At 38.0% G+C, this 21,141-nt stretch overlaps 1 protein-coding gene across 1 annotated transcript; it reads right to left on the reverse strand.

Annotated features, from left to right (window-relative positions):
- Positions 1–105: 105 nt before the first annotated feature.
- vwa1 (von Willebrand factor A domain containing 1) lies at positions 106–15,431 on the reverse strand. Its single transcript, XM_055188413.2, has 6 exons — positions 14,987–15,431; positions 9,395–9,952; positions 7,109–7,432; positions 6,357–6,653; positions 3,677–3,936; positions 106–1,313 (listed from the first exon to the last, which is right to left on the reverse strand). The coding sequence occupies exons 1-5, from the start codon at positions 15,069–15,071 to the stop codon at positions 3,683–3,685; spliced, it is 1,518 nt and encodes a 505-aa protein (XP_055044388.2). The 5' UTR covers positions 15,072–15,431; the 3' UTR covers positions 106–1,313; positions 3,677–3,682.
- Between the last annotated feature and the right edge of the window lie 5,710 nt (positions 15,432–21,141).

Consider the following 21,141-nt stretch of genomic DNA (forward strand, 5'->3'; position numbering starts at 1 on the left):
TGTGATTGTAATATATGTATTTACATATACATTTGAAATCAATGCATAACACTACCAAGTTAAATATCTTTTTAAAATTTTAGAAACAAAGTAATGACACAGAAAAAAATAGAAATTATTTATTCAAGAATTAAAGACATTTTGAAAGCAGTGACTTGTAAGACGTGCGACTTAACTTGCCTGTTTTAATAATCCAGAAAGCTCAACCTGTCTTTATAATACAACAGATATGAACAAAAAACTGATGTTGAAAGTAATGAATAGCATTGTTTTTTTTTAAAGGGCTGAAAATTCTTGCAATAAGACCCTTCTGTTAACCATTAACATTATTAAAAGACTGAAGGGTGAAATATTTAATCTACCCCCACAATGCATTTTAAGACCTTGATCTTGCCTTCATCATGGCCCTGTTATACTGAAAACGACCAATCTTATGAATGCATGCACAGGCGAAGTGAGGCGTACTCATAAAGAGTTAATGTTCTTAACCAATCACAGCTCCATGACCGCAAAACATCTGCAAACAACATCTGCACATGTCTTCATACTTTAACCAATGTCATCTGCCAGATTTTCTTTCTAATAAAATGTGCAAGTGTGGTTAAGAGTAACAGGGTTACAAATAACTTCATCTATTGACCTTAATAAAGAAAACCAGTGATGGAGGTCATTCAAATGTCTTATTGTTCCCTTTAGAAAGATTTTAAATTGTACTGGAGAAATATAGCAACCAGCTATGTATGCATTTGATAAATATCACTTAAAAGCATATGTAAGATATTTACAAACTGGTAAAATAGTTAAGTGCTCTTAATAATGCATTTTATATGCATAAATATTTAGTGGCAACTTTTAAGGACTGTTTCAGGTTCAAAACAAGTTCTGTCAATTACTAAAAAATACAATTTTGACTTCTTTTAGTTTTTAAAAACAGTCAGATTTACATTCATGTGCTTACAGTAACAGTATATTGGGGAAAGACATTTGCACTTCAAAACTAAAAGGATGATTTGGACAACTTGACAGCTTCAACGGTACGATAACTTGCTTTGAACTTGAAGCATTCCTTGCAACACAAATAACTTGAATTCTGATTGATTTGTCAGTCTTTTAGACGCAGTCTTTGTAGCATATAAGTGTATTGCGTGTCAGTTCTCAGTGCATATTTTGTTGATGTGTTTTAAGATCACCATCTATAGATGATGAGTGTTCAGTTTTGTCCTGGCCTTCCTTTAACTCCATGAATGGAAAGTTTCCTCTCTTTTTCATTAGGGTTTGGCGAGGAGAAGCTCAACAGTTCCAGGTCAACAGAGCTGCACAGCACAATAAACAAAAGATACTCTTGTTATTTTGATTATTGCACTGGATAAACATTAATCTGTTACAACACTTGCATAAAAGAGCCTTTATAAAATTATGTTGGGCATTAGTAAATATATTAATGTTAACTAATGCATTAACTAACAAAACCTTATTGTAAAGATGATTTTCATGAAGAAAGATGTTTTAGAAGTATAGGGGCTAACAAGTCAAACCATAATCCCTTAAAGGTGCATTGTGTAACTTTAGGAAGGATCTCTTGACAGAAATGTATTATATTATATATTATACATAAATATAATAATACAAATATAAAGACCTTACAAAATGAACTGTATTGTTTTTATTACTTTAGAATGAGCCGTTTTTATCTCCATACATTGCGGATTCCCTTACATTGTCCTATGGTGGCAACCGTAGCTTCTCTATGCATTTCAAGCACATACTGTAAAAAAAAGATGGACGCTGCAACACCGCTTTCTTCCATTGTAATAAACTAAATGTTAAATGTACGACGATGAGCGCTGACATGTTACGCAAAAACGTCAGTTTGGAGCAAAGGCATGTGCAGAAGGAATCGTCCGTGAACCCCGGATGCGGGCCGTGGTATCAGACTTCGGCCCAAACGCTTTCACGTCCAATTCAGCCACGCCCCTTCAACATCTCATTTGACTTGCTTGCTAAAATAAGGCAGTTAAATACACAGAAATCGAAAATTAATAATTAGTTAAATCTTCAATCTTCCCGCGGAGCTCCGACAGTCCACTCGGAGAAGCTGTCAATCACAAATGTCAATCATAACAACACACCCTGTTTCTATAGCCTTAAATTATACCTAAAATTAAACTTTTCACAAAAATTAATAATTGAACATATATCATCGTGATAACACTTATCTTAAAGGTGCAGTGTGTAATTTTTAGAAGGATCTCTTGACATAAATGCTAAATATTATACAAAACTATATGATCAGGGGTGTATAAAGACCTTTCATAATGAACCGTTATGTTAGAATCCTTATAAAGTCCCCTTACATGGAAGTCACCATTTTGTGCCGCCATGTTTCTACAGACGCCCTTAATGGACAATTATTTTTACTAAGTAGTCTAAGTAGGCGGCTAACGTAGCTTCTCTATGCGTTTCAAAAGCGAGGGGTGAGTAGTGGACTGAGCCGTTGGTTGCAATGCGTAACCTCACCACTAGACGTCACTAAAATTTACACACTGCACCTTTAAAGGAACACGCTGACATTTTAGGATTTTAGCTTATTCACCATATCCCCCAGAGTTAGGTAAGTCCATACGTACCTTTTTCATCTTGTCACGATAACTAGACAGAACCCAAGTGCAGACACGGGTGTACAAAAACTGGGAATTTATTGTAACACAAACACACAAAATAAACAACCCACGAGGGGGCAAAATAACATACACTGGGAAATAACTAAACTAAAAAAGTATTCACACGGGTATAACAAGGCAATGGAACACGGCATGGAACAATACATGAAACAACAATGAACAGGCACAGACTAACAAACACAAGGACCTTAAATAGGGGAGAACTAATGAAGACAACAGGTGACATGAATTAAACAAGGGAGCGAGGTAAAAGTGACAAGACACCGGGAACACGTGGTCAAGTAAAACCAATACTCAGTCTAGTAAAACCAATACTAGATTAAACACAAGATAAGCTGGCAGAACCATGACACATCTCTGTGCGTCCTGTATCTCTGTCTGACGCACCCACCGCTAGCTTAGCTTAGCACAAAGACTGGAAGTAAATGGCTCCAGCTAGCATACTGCTCCCAATAAGTGACAAAATAACACAAAGATGAAAAAGGCATGTATGGACTTATCGAACTCTGGGGGATACAGTGAATAAGCCAAAATCCCGGCGTGTTCCTTTAAAGGACAAAAACCATCTTTCTGAAAATTTTAATTCGAAGTGTAATCTATTTTTTAACTTTTGACCCGAGTCCTGTTCGTTTGCATGGAGAGAGAGAATTGTACAGCATTCAGCCACCAGGGGGCGATCAAAGGCACACCTGGTTTCGAGAGGGGGCATGAGCTGTGGACTGCGCCATTGGTTGCAATTCACAATCTTACCACTAGTTGCCTCTAAAAATCTACACACTGGTCCTTTAATTTAGACATTTTTATGATTTTTTTTTCATAATGATGTCCAATTACCGGTTTATTAAACAATGTCTGTGTTATAAATGGTTAGTGACAAACTGTTACAAGTTTAATTTTATATTTTGTATATTTTGAAAGTTAAGGGTGTAAAAAGGATTTAAATTGCTTATGGGATTACAATAACATTCTCCATAAATATTTTTATACCAGCTCACCTGAACTTAAGCAGTGCAACAGATCCCTTCCCCGCGAGCTGTCCGATACACCGGGGACACACAGACCCGAGAGCTGCGGGGTACATGATTTAGGGTGGTGGACAGGAGGTTGGGTGGTAAATACAGAGTAGAGCGTTGGCTATAATCTCGCTCCCATGTGACCCAGTAACCACGGAGACCATCAGCGTTCCCCCTCCAACGAAGCTGCACTGACTCATCGCCCACTGTGGTCAGCTGCAGATCCGAGAGAGCTGGTAACACTGTGAGAGAGAGAGAGAGAGAGAGAGAGAGACAGATTAAGCTTCACCCTGGAAATATGTGAAGGCGAAGGAATGTGGGAATGACATATGCAGGAATACTTGAGGGTGTGGTCGGTCCGGAAAAGTCATATTCCAATGCTATCCCGCAAGCTTTTAATCAATTCCAAAAATCTATTTTGTGGATCATACAGGCAAATTATGTGAATGATATAACTGCACACGAGCTGAGTAATTAAAGATTTGAGCTTAAAGGTTGTGGGTTTCAAAACCAAAGGGTTGATTCATGGACACTTAACCTCAGGTTACACCAGAGAAACTGATCCTGTACCAAGTGTACTGCAAGTCATTTGGATGGCAGCAAAATGTCAAAATACCAGAAGTGTGGCCAAAAAACTCCAAATGGGTGGACACATGCTGGACATCTGTACTGTGCATACTGTACTCTCTACATCATGACTGTTATTAAAAAGTTACCCCTTAGTCAACATTAGACAGATTTAGGTATACACAAATAAGTTGCAATACAAGGGTGTATTTTTTTAACTCATTCCCTGCAAGCCATTTTTTGAAAAGTCGTCCGTCAGCATTTTTGGTGATTTTCACAAATGTTTCACAAAATGCCTTCCAGGAATTTTTTCTTTTAAAAATATATAAACATACAAATATATCAAATGAAAGAATAGACCCTCTGCTTTCAAACAAACAATAAACAAACAAATAAAACGTCAAAAAAAAAAACGTTTCTCCTATCTATATTTTTTCTCTGCTTATTAAAAATTTAGCAAAAAGCCAAAATAATTGGATTTTTGTGAAGGATTTTTTTAAATTGAAGGAAGGAATTGAATTAATTAAATCATACACAAGAGTTTAAAATTAGTAAAAAACGTTTTGGCTTTAGTTTTTTCATAAATTGGATAGTGGATAATCACAGTATTACAGATTAACATAAAAATTCATCAGGAACACGTTTTTTATGCAAATGTTTTCTCTTAATTGATGAGATAATTCGTCAATGGCAAGTTAATACACTGCAAAAAATTATTTTCAAGAAAAAAATTCTTAGTATTTTTGCCCTGTTTTCAGTGAAAATATCAAAAAATTCTTAAATTAAGATGCTTTTTCTTGATGAGCAAAACGACCCAAGAAAATAAGTCAAATTTTTAGACCAAAAATATCAAATATCAAAAATATAAAAAAGTGATTTTGCAAAAAAATCTGCCAATGGGGTAAGCACATTTTTCTTGAATTTAGTGTTTAAGAAAAATGTTCAGGATTTTTTTGCTTACCCCATCGGCCGATTTTTTTGCTTGTTTTATGCACAAAATCACCTAAATTTGATATTTTTGGTCTAAAAACGAGACTTATTTTCTTGGGTCATTTTGCTCATCAAGAAAAAGCCTCTTAATTTAAGAATTTTTTGATATTTTTACTGAAAACAAGACAGAAATACTGAGAATTATTTTTTTAGATCATTTTTTGCAGTGTAGGGATCCACCGATATATCGGCCTATAATCGGTATCAGCAGATAAGAGCATTTTTCCCACTGTTGGACTTCGGACACATTATATCCTGGCAATCAAAATGGATCAGAGTCATACTGTGTGATTATTTTGAAATTGGGTGACAATGACAACAAAAAGGAGTAAAAAGCAAAACTATCGGTACACTGCAAAAATGACTTTCTTAGTATTTTTGTCTTGTTTTCTGTAGAAATATCTTAAAATTCTTAAATTAAGATGTACTTTCTTGATGAGCAAATGACCTAAGAAAAAAATAGTTTTAGACAAAACATATCAAATTTAAGTGAATTTGTGCTTAAAACAAGCAAAAAAATCCGCCAAATGGAATAAGATTTTTTTTTATTTACTTAATAAAAGAAAACTTCAGCAAAAAATTTCTTATTCCATTGGGAGATTTTTTTGCTTGTTTTAAGCACAAATTCACTTAAATTTGATAAGATTTTTTTTTTTTACTTAATACAAGAAAAATTCAGCAAAAAATGTCTTATTTCATTGGCAGCTTTTTTTGCTTGTTTTAAGCACAAATTCACAAATTTTAAGCACTTATTTTATTAGGTCATTTGCTCATCAAGAAAATACATCTTAATTTAAGAATTTTTAGTTATTTCTACTGAAAACAAGACAAAAATACTAAGTAAGAAAGTAATTTTTTGTAGTGTATACCGATATATATGCATCGGCAGATGTCATTTTAAGTAATCGATTATTGAAAGACTAAAACATAAATCTCTAAAGACTAAAATGATTTTTATTAGCGTAGTTTACTTTTTCTCATTTTCAAACCATTATACTTCTGACAGTTATAATCGATTAGAAAAGCTGCACATAATAAAATGTCTGGAGTTAAATGTAAAACTATACAATATAATAACAAACTCCACACATACGCTGCTGCTTACCTTCCTGTGTACAGGCTTTAACAGACATGGCCTTCTCTTTGCCAGAAAAGTGCCTGGCGCTCACGGTGACCAGGTACTGGGTGTCGGGCTGAAGGTTGGTTAGGACTGTGAAGTTCTGACGGTTATTGACGGTGACGATCTGAAGTCGTCCTGTAGGCAATGCTGAATACTCCACCTGATAACTCTGAATGAGGTGAGACAGCAGCGGACCCCAGCTCACCCGCACGCTGTTGCTGGTCGAATCTGACACGGTGACCGTAGACAGACTCTGAACCTCCGGCTGTGGAGTAGTGACTTCTGTAAAGACGTAAAAGAAGAGAAATTGTGTAAATTGTACATATGGCTAAAATTCAACTATAAATGACCCATTTCCTCTTAATCTTAATAGATATAATAGAAAGGTTCTTCAGATGTTAAAAGATAGGTTCTTCTATGGCATCATGAAGCATCTTTATTTTTAAAAGTGAGGGGTCTTCATTGTCTCCCTTAATAATAATAATAATACATATCTCACATTTATCTTGCTTCATGTACTATCACAGTGGATTGTGGGATTGGCTTATATAAATTTTATGCAATGCCGAATGTGACCATTGATTTATATGGGCAACCAAATAGGTTTTGTAACAAAGTTAATGTTTGTCAGTCAATCCTGTTACTTTATAATTTTGTAAACTCTGTTTTGCAAAGGGTTAAAGTTGTACAGAAATGACTAACATCATCCACACAATGACATATTAATCTCCTCTCACCTGGTTGTGTAGTAAAGGTGGCAGAAAGTGAGTTCAGGGACTGTTGGTTTGCCTTCGGAGTGAGTGTGACTCTGTACGTGGTGTCTGGACGCAGGTCTGTCAGCTGGGCCGAACTGGCGTCTCCAGGCCGAGTCATTTTTTGAAAAGGTTCCAAGCCTGTACCAGGGCTGGTGCCTGAACCTCCCCCACCGCCCGTCCCGCCTGATCGGATGGGCCCAAATTGGATATCATAGTGTCCAGTTCCAGCCAACACGGGTCTCCAATTCAAAAGAGCTGAAGTAGTGGTGACAGCCTTCACCTGTAACCTCTCAGCACGAATGATCTCTGTGTAGAATCAAAGAGAATGCGTAACTGTTTCATATTGCAAATTAAAGAGGACATTTCACAAGACTTTTTTAAGATGAAAAACAAATCTTTGGTGTTTCCAATATACATATGTGAAGTTTTAGCTCAAAATACCACACAGATAATAAATTATAGCATGGTAAAATTGCCACTTTGTAGATGTGAGCAAAAATGCACCGTTTTTGGGTGTGTCCTTTAAAATGCAAATGAGCTGATGAAATGCAAACACTGATCGTCATGATGGTGGTTTGTTGAAATTAAAACTCAATTGTGCTGTCAATTTTTTTTCGCTCGCTCTCTCTCACTCTCTGCACTAAATGGCAGTGCCATGGTTGGATAGTGCAGATTAAGGGGCGGAATTATTATAATAAGATCCCCTTCTGACATCACAAGGGGAGCTACATTTCAATTACCTATTTGTTTACATACTTGCAGAGAATGGTTTACCAAAACTAAGTTACTGAGTTGATCTTTATCACGTTTTTCAGGTTGATAGACGCACTGGGGATCATTTTAGTAAAAATATCTAAAAATTCTTGTATTAAGATGCTTTTTTTGAAGATCAAAACGTTTCAAGAAAATAAGTCTAGTTTTTGGACCAAAAATATCAAATTTAAGTGATTTTGTGGATAAAACAAGCAAAAAAAAATCTCCCAATGGGGTAAGCAAATATTTCTTACATTTTTTAGTGTTTAAGAAAAATGTCCAAGATTTTTTTGCTTACCCCATTGTTTTATGTACAAAATCACTTAAATTTGATATTTTTGGTTTAAAAACTAGACTTATTTTCTTGGGTCGTTTTGCTCATCAAGAAAAATAATCTTAATTTAAGAATTGTTAGATATTTTTACTGAAAACAAGACAAAAATACTAAGAAAATGTTTTCTTGAAAATCATTTTTTTGCAGTGTATAAGCAAAAGCAACAATTTTGGCTTACAAGCACCACTAAATATCCGCATGCTTCATTCACTATTCACTATCACTAAATCTTTCTTATTTAGTATTTTTTGTCTTATTTTCAGTACAAATATCTAAACATTCTTCAACAATATGTATTTTCTTGTTTACCAAAAAAAAGTGAATTTGTGCCTAAAACAAGCAAAAAAAATCTGCCAAAAAGGTAAGAAATTTTTTCTTGAATTTTTCTTAAATTAAGTGTTTAAGAAAAAAGTTTAAGATTATTTTTCTTACCCCATTGGCAGATTATTATTACTATTGTGTTAAAGCACAAATTCACTTAATTTTTTTTTTTGTCAAAAATAGACATATTTTCTTAAGTCATTTTGCTCAATTTTTAAAATATTTGTACTGAAAACAAGACAAAAATACTAAATAAGAAAGTCATTTTTGCAGTGCACCTTCCAAAAATGGCAGCTTCTAATCTGATCTTAATTGTTGGTTACGATCTCTGGATTTGTTTACATAAGTGTCTAGAAATGCACACATATGTAACACCTTATATATGTCCACTATAAATAGCTGTGTCTAGTGCACTGAGGGAATCTTAGCTGCGGGTCAAAAAGGCCAAAATAATTTTCGTATTAATAGCCCTCCATCTCTCATTACAGTGTCTCTGTGTTTGTGTCCCCGTTTCCTCCAAGGCCAACTTCTCCTGAAGCTGTCTGTATCTGTCTGTCATAATCGACCGAGACTACTACGGGATGCTTGGGTGGAGGTAAAGAGCTATTTAGACGCACATTAGCTAAACTTCCCTGTTTAGAAGAGTCTCATAAGGTTATGATTAGCGAAGAGCGGGGTTGCCGCCTTAATCTAAAAAACTCTTGTCACATGACCATATATTTAAAACATATGCAACTGCCTGTGCTTGACGTATAATTGTGCAACTTGCAGATCCTAGGAAATTTTCTACATTTAAAGAAAATGTATTTTATGTATGTACTATACTTGTTTATAAATAAAAAAAATTTTTTGAAACCCACCAATAATGGCATTCCTCAAGTCCTCCGTGATGATGTTTATGTCATCAATATCCACAAAGTACAAGTGATCCTCTACAGGTGGGCTTACGACATTTCTCAGCACCTGGTAGTTCCCATGACCGGTGGAGACCACCAGCACAGCCACGCCCTCTTCTCTTAGTCGGGCCATCGGTTCCTGCACCGCACCCGGATCCACACCATCCGTGAGCCAGACTAGAACCCTGGGCAGATCTGGTCTGGCACCTCCTGGCACGCCCTGTTTCAACACCTGATTTCGGGCCATCAGCAGAGCATCTACAGTGTTGGTATCTCCCTTCAGCTGTTTACTCCTCTTTATAGCTGCCTGAAGTCCTTGTTGAGACCTGTAGGCATCAAAACCAAACTCGAGGTGGGGCTCGGTCCCAACCTGCAGCAGCCCCACCCTGACCTCATCCGGCCCCAGCGAGAATGGCAACAGGAGGTCAGACATGAAGTCCACCATACGGAAAAACTCGTAGGAGGCCACGCTGCCTGAAGAATCCAGGAGGAACAGGACATCGCCCTCGCAGCAGTTCAGAACTGGAGGTAAAAATAAGTTAGGAGATGTTTAAAGAAAAGTGATCTATGGTTTGACATTAACCTCAAGATGGGAAGAGATGTTATGAGTGTTTATTTAACACATAGCAGCAATGAAAACACTCATGAGATTCCAGAGCACATGAGATGGTGCACTCTTAAAAAATAAAGGTGCTACACAATGCCATAGAAGAACCATTTTAGCTGTATCGTTCCACTTTTAACATGCAAAGAACCGTTCTGTTTCACAAAAGTTTTTTTGTAGTGCAAAATGGTACTTTGGGGAACCAAAATATTTTCTTCAATGGCACGTTTTTTAGAACCTTTATTTTTAATAGCGTGCTTATCCATGTAGAAGTTCCCAAACATAGGCTATGTTTGGGTGGTTAACTTAATGAAATAAAGGTGCTTTAATGCCAGAGAAGAACCTTTTTTGGCTGAATGGTTCCATAAAGAACCTTAAACACCCAAAAAAGTTTTTTGTATTAAAAAAAGTTTTTTATACCATGGTATGAAAGTAATGGTTCTTGTAAGAACCTTTGACTGAACGGTTCTTTGAGAAACCAAAAATGGTTCATCTATGGCATCGCTGTGAAGAACCTTATATGCATCTTTATTTTTAAGAGTTTGCAGCAAAGAAACTGTATATAAAAAGATATATCACTGCTATTAACATGAATAGGGGACAATGCAATGCTCAATATGGCTGCTCGGGTGACTGAAGTCCCGCCTACAAGTTAAAAAAAAAACAATCATCAATCGATAAAGACTGACAATTCATTGGGGTAGGAGCTCTTTACAGAGTCACTTGACACGCTTGCCAACCTGTGCACATGCGCAGCAGCTGATACGACCTCGAAAAAAACTTTTTTAGCACAATTTGAGGTTAAGAAGCAAATGTTATGGCACCATTGATGTTGGGTATAAATGTTGGTCAGAAATATGTTGTTTTATTGTATCGATAAATCGTAATACACACTAATAATACCCATCCGGTATTGAATCCGAAAAAGGCGATATTATGCACATCTTTTTCACGTAGTACGGCTCTTTGATCTGTAGGAAGTCCTTATAGATCTACAGCAACTGGCACCTTTTTTTTTTTTTAAAACACTAGCGGGGAAAAAGCTAGTTGTGATTTTCGCATGCAATTTTAGAGATATCTGTCTTTCCTCATTTAAATAGATAGGACTATCTATCTATTTATAAGATAGCACTTTAAATCTAAACTTAAGACATTCTTCTTTAACAAAGCATTCACATAAAATGTCAAGTAAATGTACCTATCCCGCAATAGTTAGTTTGTCCAGAACAAAGCATTCACATAACTCATCTGGGTAATATACTTATGCCGCAATAGTTAGCCTGTCTGGTCACACCACTGATCTACTGGCTGTCCTTCAACGTGATGCCTAGCCAATGCCTGACCAACGAAAATTGGCTGAACCAGTTTAATCCGCTTACCCATTTTATATCCCCATCATGTTTATATGGGTGATTCTCACGAAACCATTGAAACACCACGGCACTAATGATTTTAGCTTTAAAATGTGTTCTACCTTGCACAATGTGTGATTTCAACATAAGAATTTATAATTGTAAATTTTATCTCATTTTCTGCTGAAATTCTCATTACCGCAATGTGTCCGGCTGTGTTTGAACATGCGTTATGTTGTAATTTAATCAAATTAACACAAAAATATTAAGAAAAAAAATAAATAAATAAATGGATGTTCTGCTAGACTACTTTAGATGACAGAAAAAATATTTACTGAATATTCATGTATAATAATAATGAAGAAAAATTAGGAAAATGATGTGTCCATGCCTGATGTTCTCATCCTCCGCAACACTTTTTGAGAACAGTTTAAGCACACATACAGAATTTTAATAAAGTTTGATTTTGAGTGACCAAGCACATGGACCAGTTACTTCAAGATGGCTACCAGGTAAGATCATTTTTTTACAGTTAATTTGAAATATTGTCTTGTCAGAATGCTTACACGACATTTTGATTATCATTACCGAAACAGATGCTTATTAAATGTTAATTTAATTAATAGAAGCATAATACTTTGATTTTAAATGCATGTGCAGAATCTCCAAATTATGTTCTTTCAGGTTTGTCATGTCATTTTGAAAATATGTCAGTGTTGATGTTTTCTGAGTGTTGCGGTAACAAAAAGTGTTAAATGATAAGTAAAAGTTTTTAAATTAATGTTCCCATTTACTCCAGACTTTGTTTTTCAATGTCTGGTGGGAAAAAAAGTAAATTTAAGCAATTTTTACATTTTCATGCTTGACATTTTTAAAACCAAGTTTTCTTGAGAATCACCCATATATATATATATATATATATATATATATATATATATATATATATATATATATATATATATATAAATATATATGTATCTTTCTCAAGAGTTTTTCTCCGCCTAGGAGTTTTCCCACAGGGTTTTTCTACTAGGGGTTTTTTTCATCCCCTGGAGAGTCAGTATACGTTACATTATTACTACGCTTGCTTGTACTGATTATTCTTAGCCGCTGTATTCTGCTGATAGTGTTTTCCCCTACATCTATTCATGTAAAGCTGCTTTGAAACAATTAACAATTGTAAGAAGCGTTATATAAATAAAATTTAATTGAATTGAAATAACTGCCCGGAGGCATACATGGCCGCCTAGTGGCGCAACTTCTGCAAATGGACTTTGTTGTACAGTAGGCCTTGCTAAAGGGTTCTGAGTGGTTGCTAAGTGATTGCTTATGCACAGAGTTGCATTTCGATTTAGCTATTTGATGTGTTGTTAAATTGATATACGGCAAGTAATTTTTTCACAACATCTGGGTGCACACAGCTCAGTGCAAGTGAAGAAAATGTTTCTCTCTCTACTACCACACACTCATTAAACATTTATAGCGAGCGCAATAAACTGGGAAGAAGTTTGTAAGAAGAGCCAAATCTAGACCGGTGCAAAAGAGGAAATAAGTCATATAAGAAGGAAGAAGGACACTAAAAATAGGGATAAGAAAACAGAAGGATTTATTATGCCAGTGGGACCATCACAATATTTGAAGATGGAACATTTTGATTTGGCCATTTCTGGAATTTCCTGGCAGAAGAGCCCTTTAAACCTGGAGCTCAATGATAAACATAAACAGATGGGGGAAGTTACAGGGTGCTACTGGATGTTACAACCGGGGGGTATGGACAAAAAAAGGGGGAGGTGAGAATCGACTGTTCCATGTGAAAGAAAAGAAGGAATGTTGAGGATATTCCAGCAACCACTGAAGAGAGAGAAAATGTAAGGAGGAGAATATAATAGAAAGTGGGCGAGAGGGCTCGAAAGTATGCTGACAAGTGTTCGCCGCTTAAAGACACTCGGGTGACGTGAGAAGATGTGTGTGCGCTATGTGAACCAAACTGAACTTTAATGTGCATCTTTTTGTCACACGCTTTTAACTTTTTTGTGATCCTCTGGCGCAAGTTAAACTCCTAGGGCGGTTTTCCGGACAGGGATTAGACTAAAATAAATGTAGAGCTGTCCAAACTGAAAACAACTTGCACTGACATTTAAATACATCAGTCCCCTTTGTTTTGCCTCAAAATGCACACAAGTAATGTTTTTAGTAAGGCATGTTTGTTAAAACTAGTTATATTTCCTAATTAAACTAAGGTCCTGTCTTAAACTAATCCCTGTTCAGGAAATCTACCCCTAAAGCAGTGTGCAAGATTGATTTGAACGGAGTGTTTTTGCAGGATGTAAAATGCATATTTTGGTAGGGAAAAAATGGTTCTGGTCAGCTGAACTTGTGTCGCTTTTGACCTTTGCCAGACCAGCTGGAACCAGGATGCAGTTAAAATGAGAAATTATCAAGGCTACACATTGATTTTTTTTTTATAAGAGGTCCGATGCATATGTGATGCACTCTGGATCAGTTTAAAAACATATGCACCAGTTCTGTTGTCTATTTTGTTGTTTATTTTCATTGCGGTCTATACGGTATGCTTTAAAGAGAAGGAAACAAAAATCTTGCTGTGTGAATCCAAATGCGTTCACTTATGGCTTTCCCTTTTAGCACACTTGTCATGTATCCGGTGGAATCTCCCATGTGATTTTAAAATAAAAAAATGTTGGGAAAAGTTAATTGTTGAGAGGTGAAAAGTAAAATTTTATAAACTGCACAGTGGTCAGTGATTTACATTAGCAATGATTCGTTCAACCCTTTTGCTCTTGAGAAAGGTGATTCTAAAATATATTATTATTATCAGAGCATTTATACACTGTAGTCACAGTATAGACATTAATATATTGTGTTTATATTTATTTCTGCACTTTGTATACATACTGCATAGTTGGAGTGCACCGGGACTAGTTGTCACACAGTGTTACACCAGCGTTACATCTCAGTAACTCTTTAAGGTTTAAAGGTCTTATTTTACAAATGTATGTTTTCTCTGGCTGTAATTTTGTGCCATGAATGTTGTCATAAAAAGGTGTGTTCAATGAATTAAATTTTTCCTGGCAATATTGGTGGAAATGTTTAATAGCTTTTTATAGTATTTAAGATGATTTCAGAAAAGAAACATACACTGATAGTCCTCCAATGTTCAATAAAACCCGAGTCCCAGTTTTCCTTTTATTGTATGGTTTCCAAATGATTCACATGAAACAAACACACTTACTCTTTATGAATATACATTATAAGATTCCCCCGAATTATGTACTAAATCCGATATGACTCGCCAGATTCAGGTATTGAGTCTAAAATCAATGCATGACCGAATTGATTCAACTGAATCAGTGACTCAAATGACTCACCTAAATTACCGTAGACACTGCGCTCCAACTTCAAAACCGACCTATAATACACCTCTAAATGCTGAAACCTTTACTTAAATGACTCATTTGAATTAAATGAGCCCTATTTAACAAATGACGGAAATGCCTTCGCTGAGTGAGCCCTGAATGACTCAAATGACTCACCTGAGACACCGCGCCCCATGTTAACAGACACACGACGGATATGACTCACCTGATTCAGGTATCGACTCCTGAGCGGCTCCAGCGCAGAGAAACACGCAGAACAAAACACACGTGAACACTTTTCGAACCTCCATGATGGACTTAAATGTCAAAAGTACAGTTAATCCTTGAATTTCGATCTCCTTATGCACGACGCGTCTACATCGCCCAGCACAATGTGTCTATTTAACGTATCTCTTACAAAAGCCGCACGGTTTACTTTAAAAGTCGCATTCACTGCAGGCGCTCACCCAAATCGCTTTATATAACTGAAATAAATCCTCAGCCGCAGCACCTGCGCTCATAAACTACATGATTTACGCGCCAAAAGTGAATAGAGGCGCCATTCTCTATTTTACCAGTAAACTCCCAGTCAGGACGAAAACCAGTAAGGTATTAAACCTCTTTTTTCGGCTACTGAATGCTCTCTCTCTCTCTCTCTCTCTCTCTCTCTCTCTCTCTCTCTCTCTCTCTCCTGCGCACTCCTCCTCCATGCTACTAGACAGACACCAGCGTCACCATCTTGAACCTGTGCCCGGTTTTTGGTCCTTGATCTTTATGTTGCAGTTATTTTCTTGTTATGGAATGGACACATAATATCTATCATTATATGTAACTAGAACTAGGCATTTGGGTGCACATTTAAACACTTTCACTTAAAAACAAACAAACAAAAACTATATGTATACTAGATATTTTTAGGCTTGTTGTTTTATGAGACCAGAACTCTGCTGAAAACAACTAAAACCAGTCTAGAGGGTGGCTGGTCGGTTTAAACTGGTCCTTAAAGGTATTGCGGAGGATTTTCTTTTTCCGGGTGGATCATCAAGACTATTGGTCTTCCTAGTTGTCAATCAGGAGTGTTGCGCAATTGCATTTTTTATAAAAATGAAGAAGGCGGTTCTTTTCTAAAATTTGAGAAAATCCTCCGCTACACCTTTAAGCATGGCCAAGCTGGTTTTCAGCTGGATTTACTTGGTAGATAAGGGGCCGATTACACCAAAAGCGGTTTAAACGCCAGGAACGCACTTAAAAAAGTGCAGTGTGGCAAATGCAGAGGCTGCTGTCCTGACAGCGGGAGATTTTCGGCTCAGAGCGCTCCTGTAAAAACGCGCATGATTTCGGGCGCTTTTCCGCTCAAAGCACTCCTGTTAAAACACGTATGACAGCGTGCGCTTTTCCGCTCAGAGCGTCCCTGTATAAACGCGTATGACGTCGGGTGCTTTTTCGCTCAGACCGCTCCTGTGAAAACGCGTATGACGTCGGGTGCTTTTCCGCTCAGAGCGCTTCTGTAAAAAAGCAATTGACAGCGGATGCTTTTCCGCTCAGAGCGCTCCTTTAAAAACGTGCATGACGTCGGGCGCTTTTCCGCTCAGAGCGCTCCTGTAAAAATGCGTATGAAGTCGGGTGCTTTTCCCCTCAGAGCGCTCCTGTGAAAACGCGTATGACGTCGGACGCTTTTCCGCTCAGAGCACTCCTGTTAAAACACGTATGACAGCGTTCGCTTTTCCGCACAGAGCTGAGCGTCCCTGTATAAATGCGTATGATGTCGGGTGCTTTTCCGCTCAGAGCGTCCCTGTATAAACGCGTATGACGTCGGGTGCTTTTCCGCTCAGAGCGCTCCTGTAAAAAAGCATATGACAGCGCACGCTTTTCCGCTCGGAGCGCTCCTGTAAAAACGCGCATGACGTCGGGGGCTTTTCCGCTCAAAGCACTCTTGTAAAAACGCGTATGATGTCTGACGCTCTTCTGCTCAGAGCGCTCCTGTAAAAACACATATGAAGTTGGGTGCTTTTCCGCTAAGAGCGCTCCTGTGAAAACGCGTATGACGTTGGGCGCTTTTCCGCACAGAGGGCTCCTGTAAAAACACGTATGCCGTTGGGCGCTTTTCCGCTCAGAGGTCTTCTGTAAAAACGTGTGGCACAGGAGGTGACCAAAACGCAGCGCGTTTGATGCGGATAATCAACGGAAATAACGCACACTGCCCCTAGAAAACCATACAAAAAAGGCGCTTGCTAATAAACTTTACCATAAACTAGTTCTGTGTGATCGGCCCCTAAGAAATGTATGTTTACAAATACGTGTATATATATGTTTATATAATTTTATCATCATTCAGTAAATTAATGTATCATAGTCCAATATGTCTACATCTGTGTATGTAATTTTAAAGATTGCTGTTATATTTAGACATACAGTAATATCTAATATTCACATTAGCCAAGAAAACAAACGATTGAGAAAATCAATTGAACAAAACTCAACAAGCTTCGGAATTCAGTGTTTGTTGGCGTTTGTCTAAAGTTATTTTGATAATTAAGCTCATGGTTATGGTTTAATTTAATTTTGAATTATTATGACTGCCTTACAGGTGTGCGCTTAACAATAGACGTGAGTCACTTCCATCGTGTGAGAACATGAGATTCAATAAAAAGGCTATGATGAAGTCAAGGTAACCATCAAGCAAACATTCCCTAAACCACATGGTCACTGCTGCATATTTCCTACAGTATACAGTGTGTAAGGAACCCACAAGCAGTGTTCACCTTTACAGTACACACCTACTAAACAAACAGCTATGTTAGACGTATGAGCCAATGAACTGACATTCAGTAACTGAACCCAGTTTCTTCCTTTGAACTATCGGCATTGAGATTGGAAAATGAATGACTCGACTGTTTCGCATTTCAATTCAAATACCGGATAACCATGATAAAGCAACATGTGAGGGCCCGGTACAGTAGGTGCTCTTTAATTTCTTTCTGGGATTGTTGCACCCAACCAGTCTAGACACGCATTTCCCAACCCTTGACTGACTGTCAACGTTTGTTCGGTGTCCAGCAGATGAGAGCTTTTCTTTTTCAATCTTTCATCTGATAAATCAGGTGCATCTGTGCACCTGGAAAAAATTTGGCCCAGGAATGCAATGCACGCATGCTCCGTCTGCTTTTGTTTTTATTTGCAAAACAAACGCTTCATCGCTTTTCTATTTTACTCCTTAGCAGTGAAGTAATATCATTCCACAGGGTGTGAAGAGTGGAAATACATCATACCAGTGGGAGGAGAGCGATTTAAATATCAAATAGCACAGACACACAGTTTTAACCATAGACTGGGTCAAGAACTAGGACTATTTTCAACACTTCTGTCTGAGTTTCGAAACGCTAGACGTGTTGGGTTTCAAAAGAGAAACGTAAAACTGAATGGGTGTTGGCCAAAACGACAAATCTGTATAAAAGTATGGTCATGGGAATTGCTTGGTCAAGTGATTTCACTAGAGCTCTTATTAACTAGATTCTGTGTCATAAGATGGGAGTGGATATGACTGAAGAGTACAGGCATGACCCTCAAAAATAGTGTGGGGTGATCATATAGACTATAGTCCTCGGAGACGGCCAAGCCCTGCTCAGTTTTCTCAATGTGTTAGGATTGAAATATAATGCAAATAGGAGAGAAACCTTGCTGAAAATAGCATTCAGTCTTAAAGGGTCTGGCATTTGTCTAGGTTTATAATTTATAGACACATATGGCACACTTTTCTGGAAACACTTCAGCAGCTTTAAAAGTTGTCCTTTGATTGGTTGAATTATACTTGATTTCTGGACGACATGTGTGTCGCTTGTAAACAACACAAATCCGAAAAGTATGCAAGGTTTTACAGCATAAAGTCTTTAAAAGACGTCCAAGAGTTTTGCTTGACTTTTTAATTGGTGGAATCTAAAAGAGATGTTTGCCATTGTTGTTATGAACTACAGAAACGTCCGTAAATTAAATGATTTCCTGGTTGCACGCCGATCTGTTATTGTGGAGACATTTCCTCGCCCCTAAACACGTGATTGGTTGCTTTACGTGTCAGTCATACTGTATGGCCTCTTGACAGTCCTTAGCCATTAAAATGCTTTGGTTTCCAGATCTTCAGTATAAATACCAAGGTTTATATGGGTCTGGTATGCAAATTCCAGTACACATCATGCTGATGATTGGTGGTCAGGCAGATTTTGAGCGTCAGCTGACTTTCAATGAATTTTTCAGTGTGTTCAACCCAGTCCGCAAAAGTCAGTCACAGTTGTTTAAATTTTTAAATGGTAGCGCTTGTCGAGGAGTCAGATCATTTTGATTGGCTGTCCAGCTTGGCCCACCAGTGCACCAGAAAAGAAAGAGAAGTGACGAAGCAGCAAACAACTAAAGTGTAATTTATAGTCGTGCGTAGGTTCTACGCCATAGGCTATGCGTTTGCTGTGGGTAGCTCTGGGTAGCCGGACGGACACCCTCTAAAAATGTAACAATGCGTCCATTCTACGCAGACTGAAAGCTCTGTGATTGGTCCACTAGAACCTCTCCCATCAGGTAAAAAAATCTGAAATTTATCATAGGCATTTCCGCTTGCGACGATAAAAACAAAGATGGGCCAAGTGGAGGAGTGATAACTCAAACTGCAACAAAAGTCGCTGTCTTTTTACCTCCATCATGGCTGGTCTTCTCGAATCTTGGGCTGAACAAAGTTTCAGTGCGCAAGTCTGCACTCGATGCATCCTCGATATCAAGAACACATCTAGGCATTTTCATGCGTCCTCTGTACTTGTGTTTTTTGAGAATTGGAATTGAACTTCGACGGTTAATGATGACGTAGAGCGATAACACAAGGATGCAAGATCGCTGAAGAACGCATGAGAGGCCCTGTCCCAAATGGCGCACTTCATGTGGACTTTCGGTCTCGTGGCCGTAAATTGTGCGTGCTCGCTTAGTCCACGTGTCCGTAGGGTGTCCCATCTGTCATTTTTATGCTTTGAAGTGTGCTCATCAGCTCCCCCTTGATGCGGTCTTCAGCGAAGCCCGCACTGCAGCAGGCTTCGCGCACTTTACCAACCCAGAAGTCCTTGCGAAAGAGCAATCAGGCCAATCAGACGGCGGAAGGGAGGAGCTCACACTGACGGGCAACTTCTCTACCTATTTCCGGTGTGACGCTCGAGTCTGTCCCAAAATACGACTCCGTTGCACCAACGTGGACTCACAATAAGGGTCCCTAAAGTCTGGACTACGTGATGTCATCAACGTGTGGACTCTGAGGAGGACCACAAGTCCGGAGTGTGCCATTTGGGACAGGACCAGAAACAGCCATACACAATAAGCTGCTGCTTCTTCTTCTTTGTGGATTTATGGCCAAGCTGCTTCTTCTTTGGCTATTGCACTGCTACTGTGAGTTACACGCGTGACTACTGCCTACTAGTGGTCTGTATGTGTAATTGCATGTTAATGCGGATGACGCAGAAGTGTATATGAAAACTAATGCATAGCGTCGATGCTTAGCTGTAGGACCTTTGCAAAAATATAATTAATTTTCATATCACATTTACATTTTATTTATTTAGCAGACGCTTTTATCCAAAATGACTTTAGTGCATTCAAGATACATTTTATCAGTATGTATATTCACTGAAATGCTCTGAGCTATAGGAGCGACAGTATCCATTTTTTGGACAAAACCTTTGTGTTTCTTTTAGCTTCAGGACAAAGTCTTCAAGTTGAAACCAGCCTGGTTATGACAGCCAGAGAGAGGGATGGGAGATTAGACAGATGTATTATCTGATTTCTGTTATCTGTACGAAAGAATGAATGTTGAAAGCTGATGATAATCAGAAGCATTCAGCGCAAAGAGCCTACACAGTTCATGTGTTAATGCAGAACAGACAACAGACATAAATAACGTCCTTCAATTCAAAAACTAAAAATACTGCAGGAACATAGTGCAATTTCCCATCCTGAGTGTATTTACGAGGATCTGCCTTCCTGGCTCTTCAATACATTCGTCACTTTGATTTCATCTCGCGATCTGAATAGCCGGACTTCCACGCTAAAGATTTGTCATAGGCGCTGTTTGCGCACTGCTTGTTTTATAGCTTCCCATATGGGCCCCATGTGTTGGTATGCATTTCTGTCTGCGAGGGCTGATAACGCATTTGTTTACCATTGATGTGCAAGTACCCACATGCATTATGTCTGATTCAATCTGCAGGTCATCATACTTATGACAGCTAATGGAAAGCAGTTTTCCATTCGTTTAGGAAAAGCACAGTATTTGAGTTTTTCCCATTTCCTGGGGCCAACACCCTCTTTATAAGTTTTCCGTGGTGAACTTCCACACGGCGCCTCTCTGCCAGCTGTACT

Source organism: Misgurnus anguillicaudatus, chromosome 13 (assembly GCF_027580225.2).
Source record: "Misgurnus anguillicaudatus chromosome 13, ASM2758022v2, whole genome shotgun sequence".
Classification (NCBI taxonomy): domain Eukaryota; kingdom Metazoa; phylum Chordata; class Actinopteri; order Cypriniformes; family Cobitidae; genus Misgurnus; species Misgurnus anguillicaudatus.

Bases quoted from the DNA above. Each gene is read 5' to 3' on its own strand.
- vwa1 (XM_055188413.2), bottom strand. From the start codon at position 15,071: ATGGAGGTTCGAAAAGTGTTCACGTGTGTTTTGTTCTGCGTGTTTCTC. The intron at 6,654-7,108 runs GTGAGAGGAGAT...ACGTCTTTACAG, and splicing joins CACCTTTACTACACAACCAG to AAGTCACTACTCCACAGCCG. The intron at 3,937-6,356 runs GTAAGCAGCAGC...TCTCTCTCACAG, and splicing joins TAAAGCCTGTACACAGGAAG to TGTTACCAGCTCTCTCGGAT.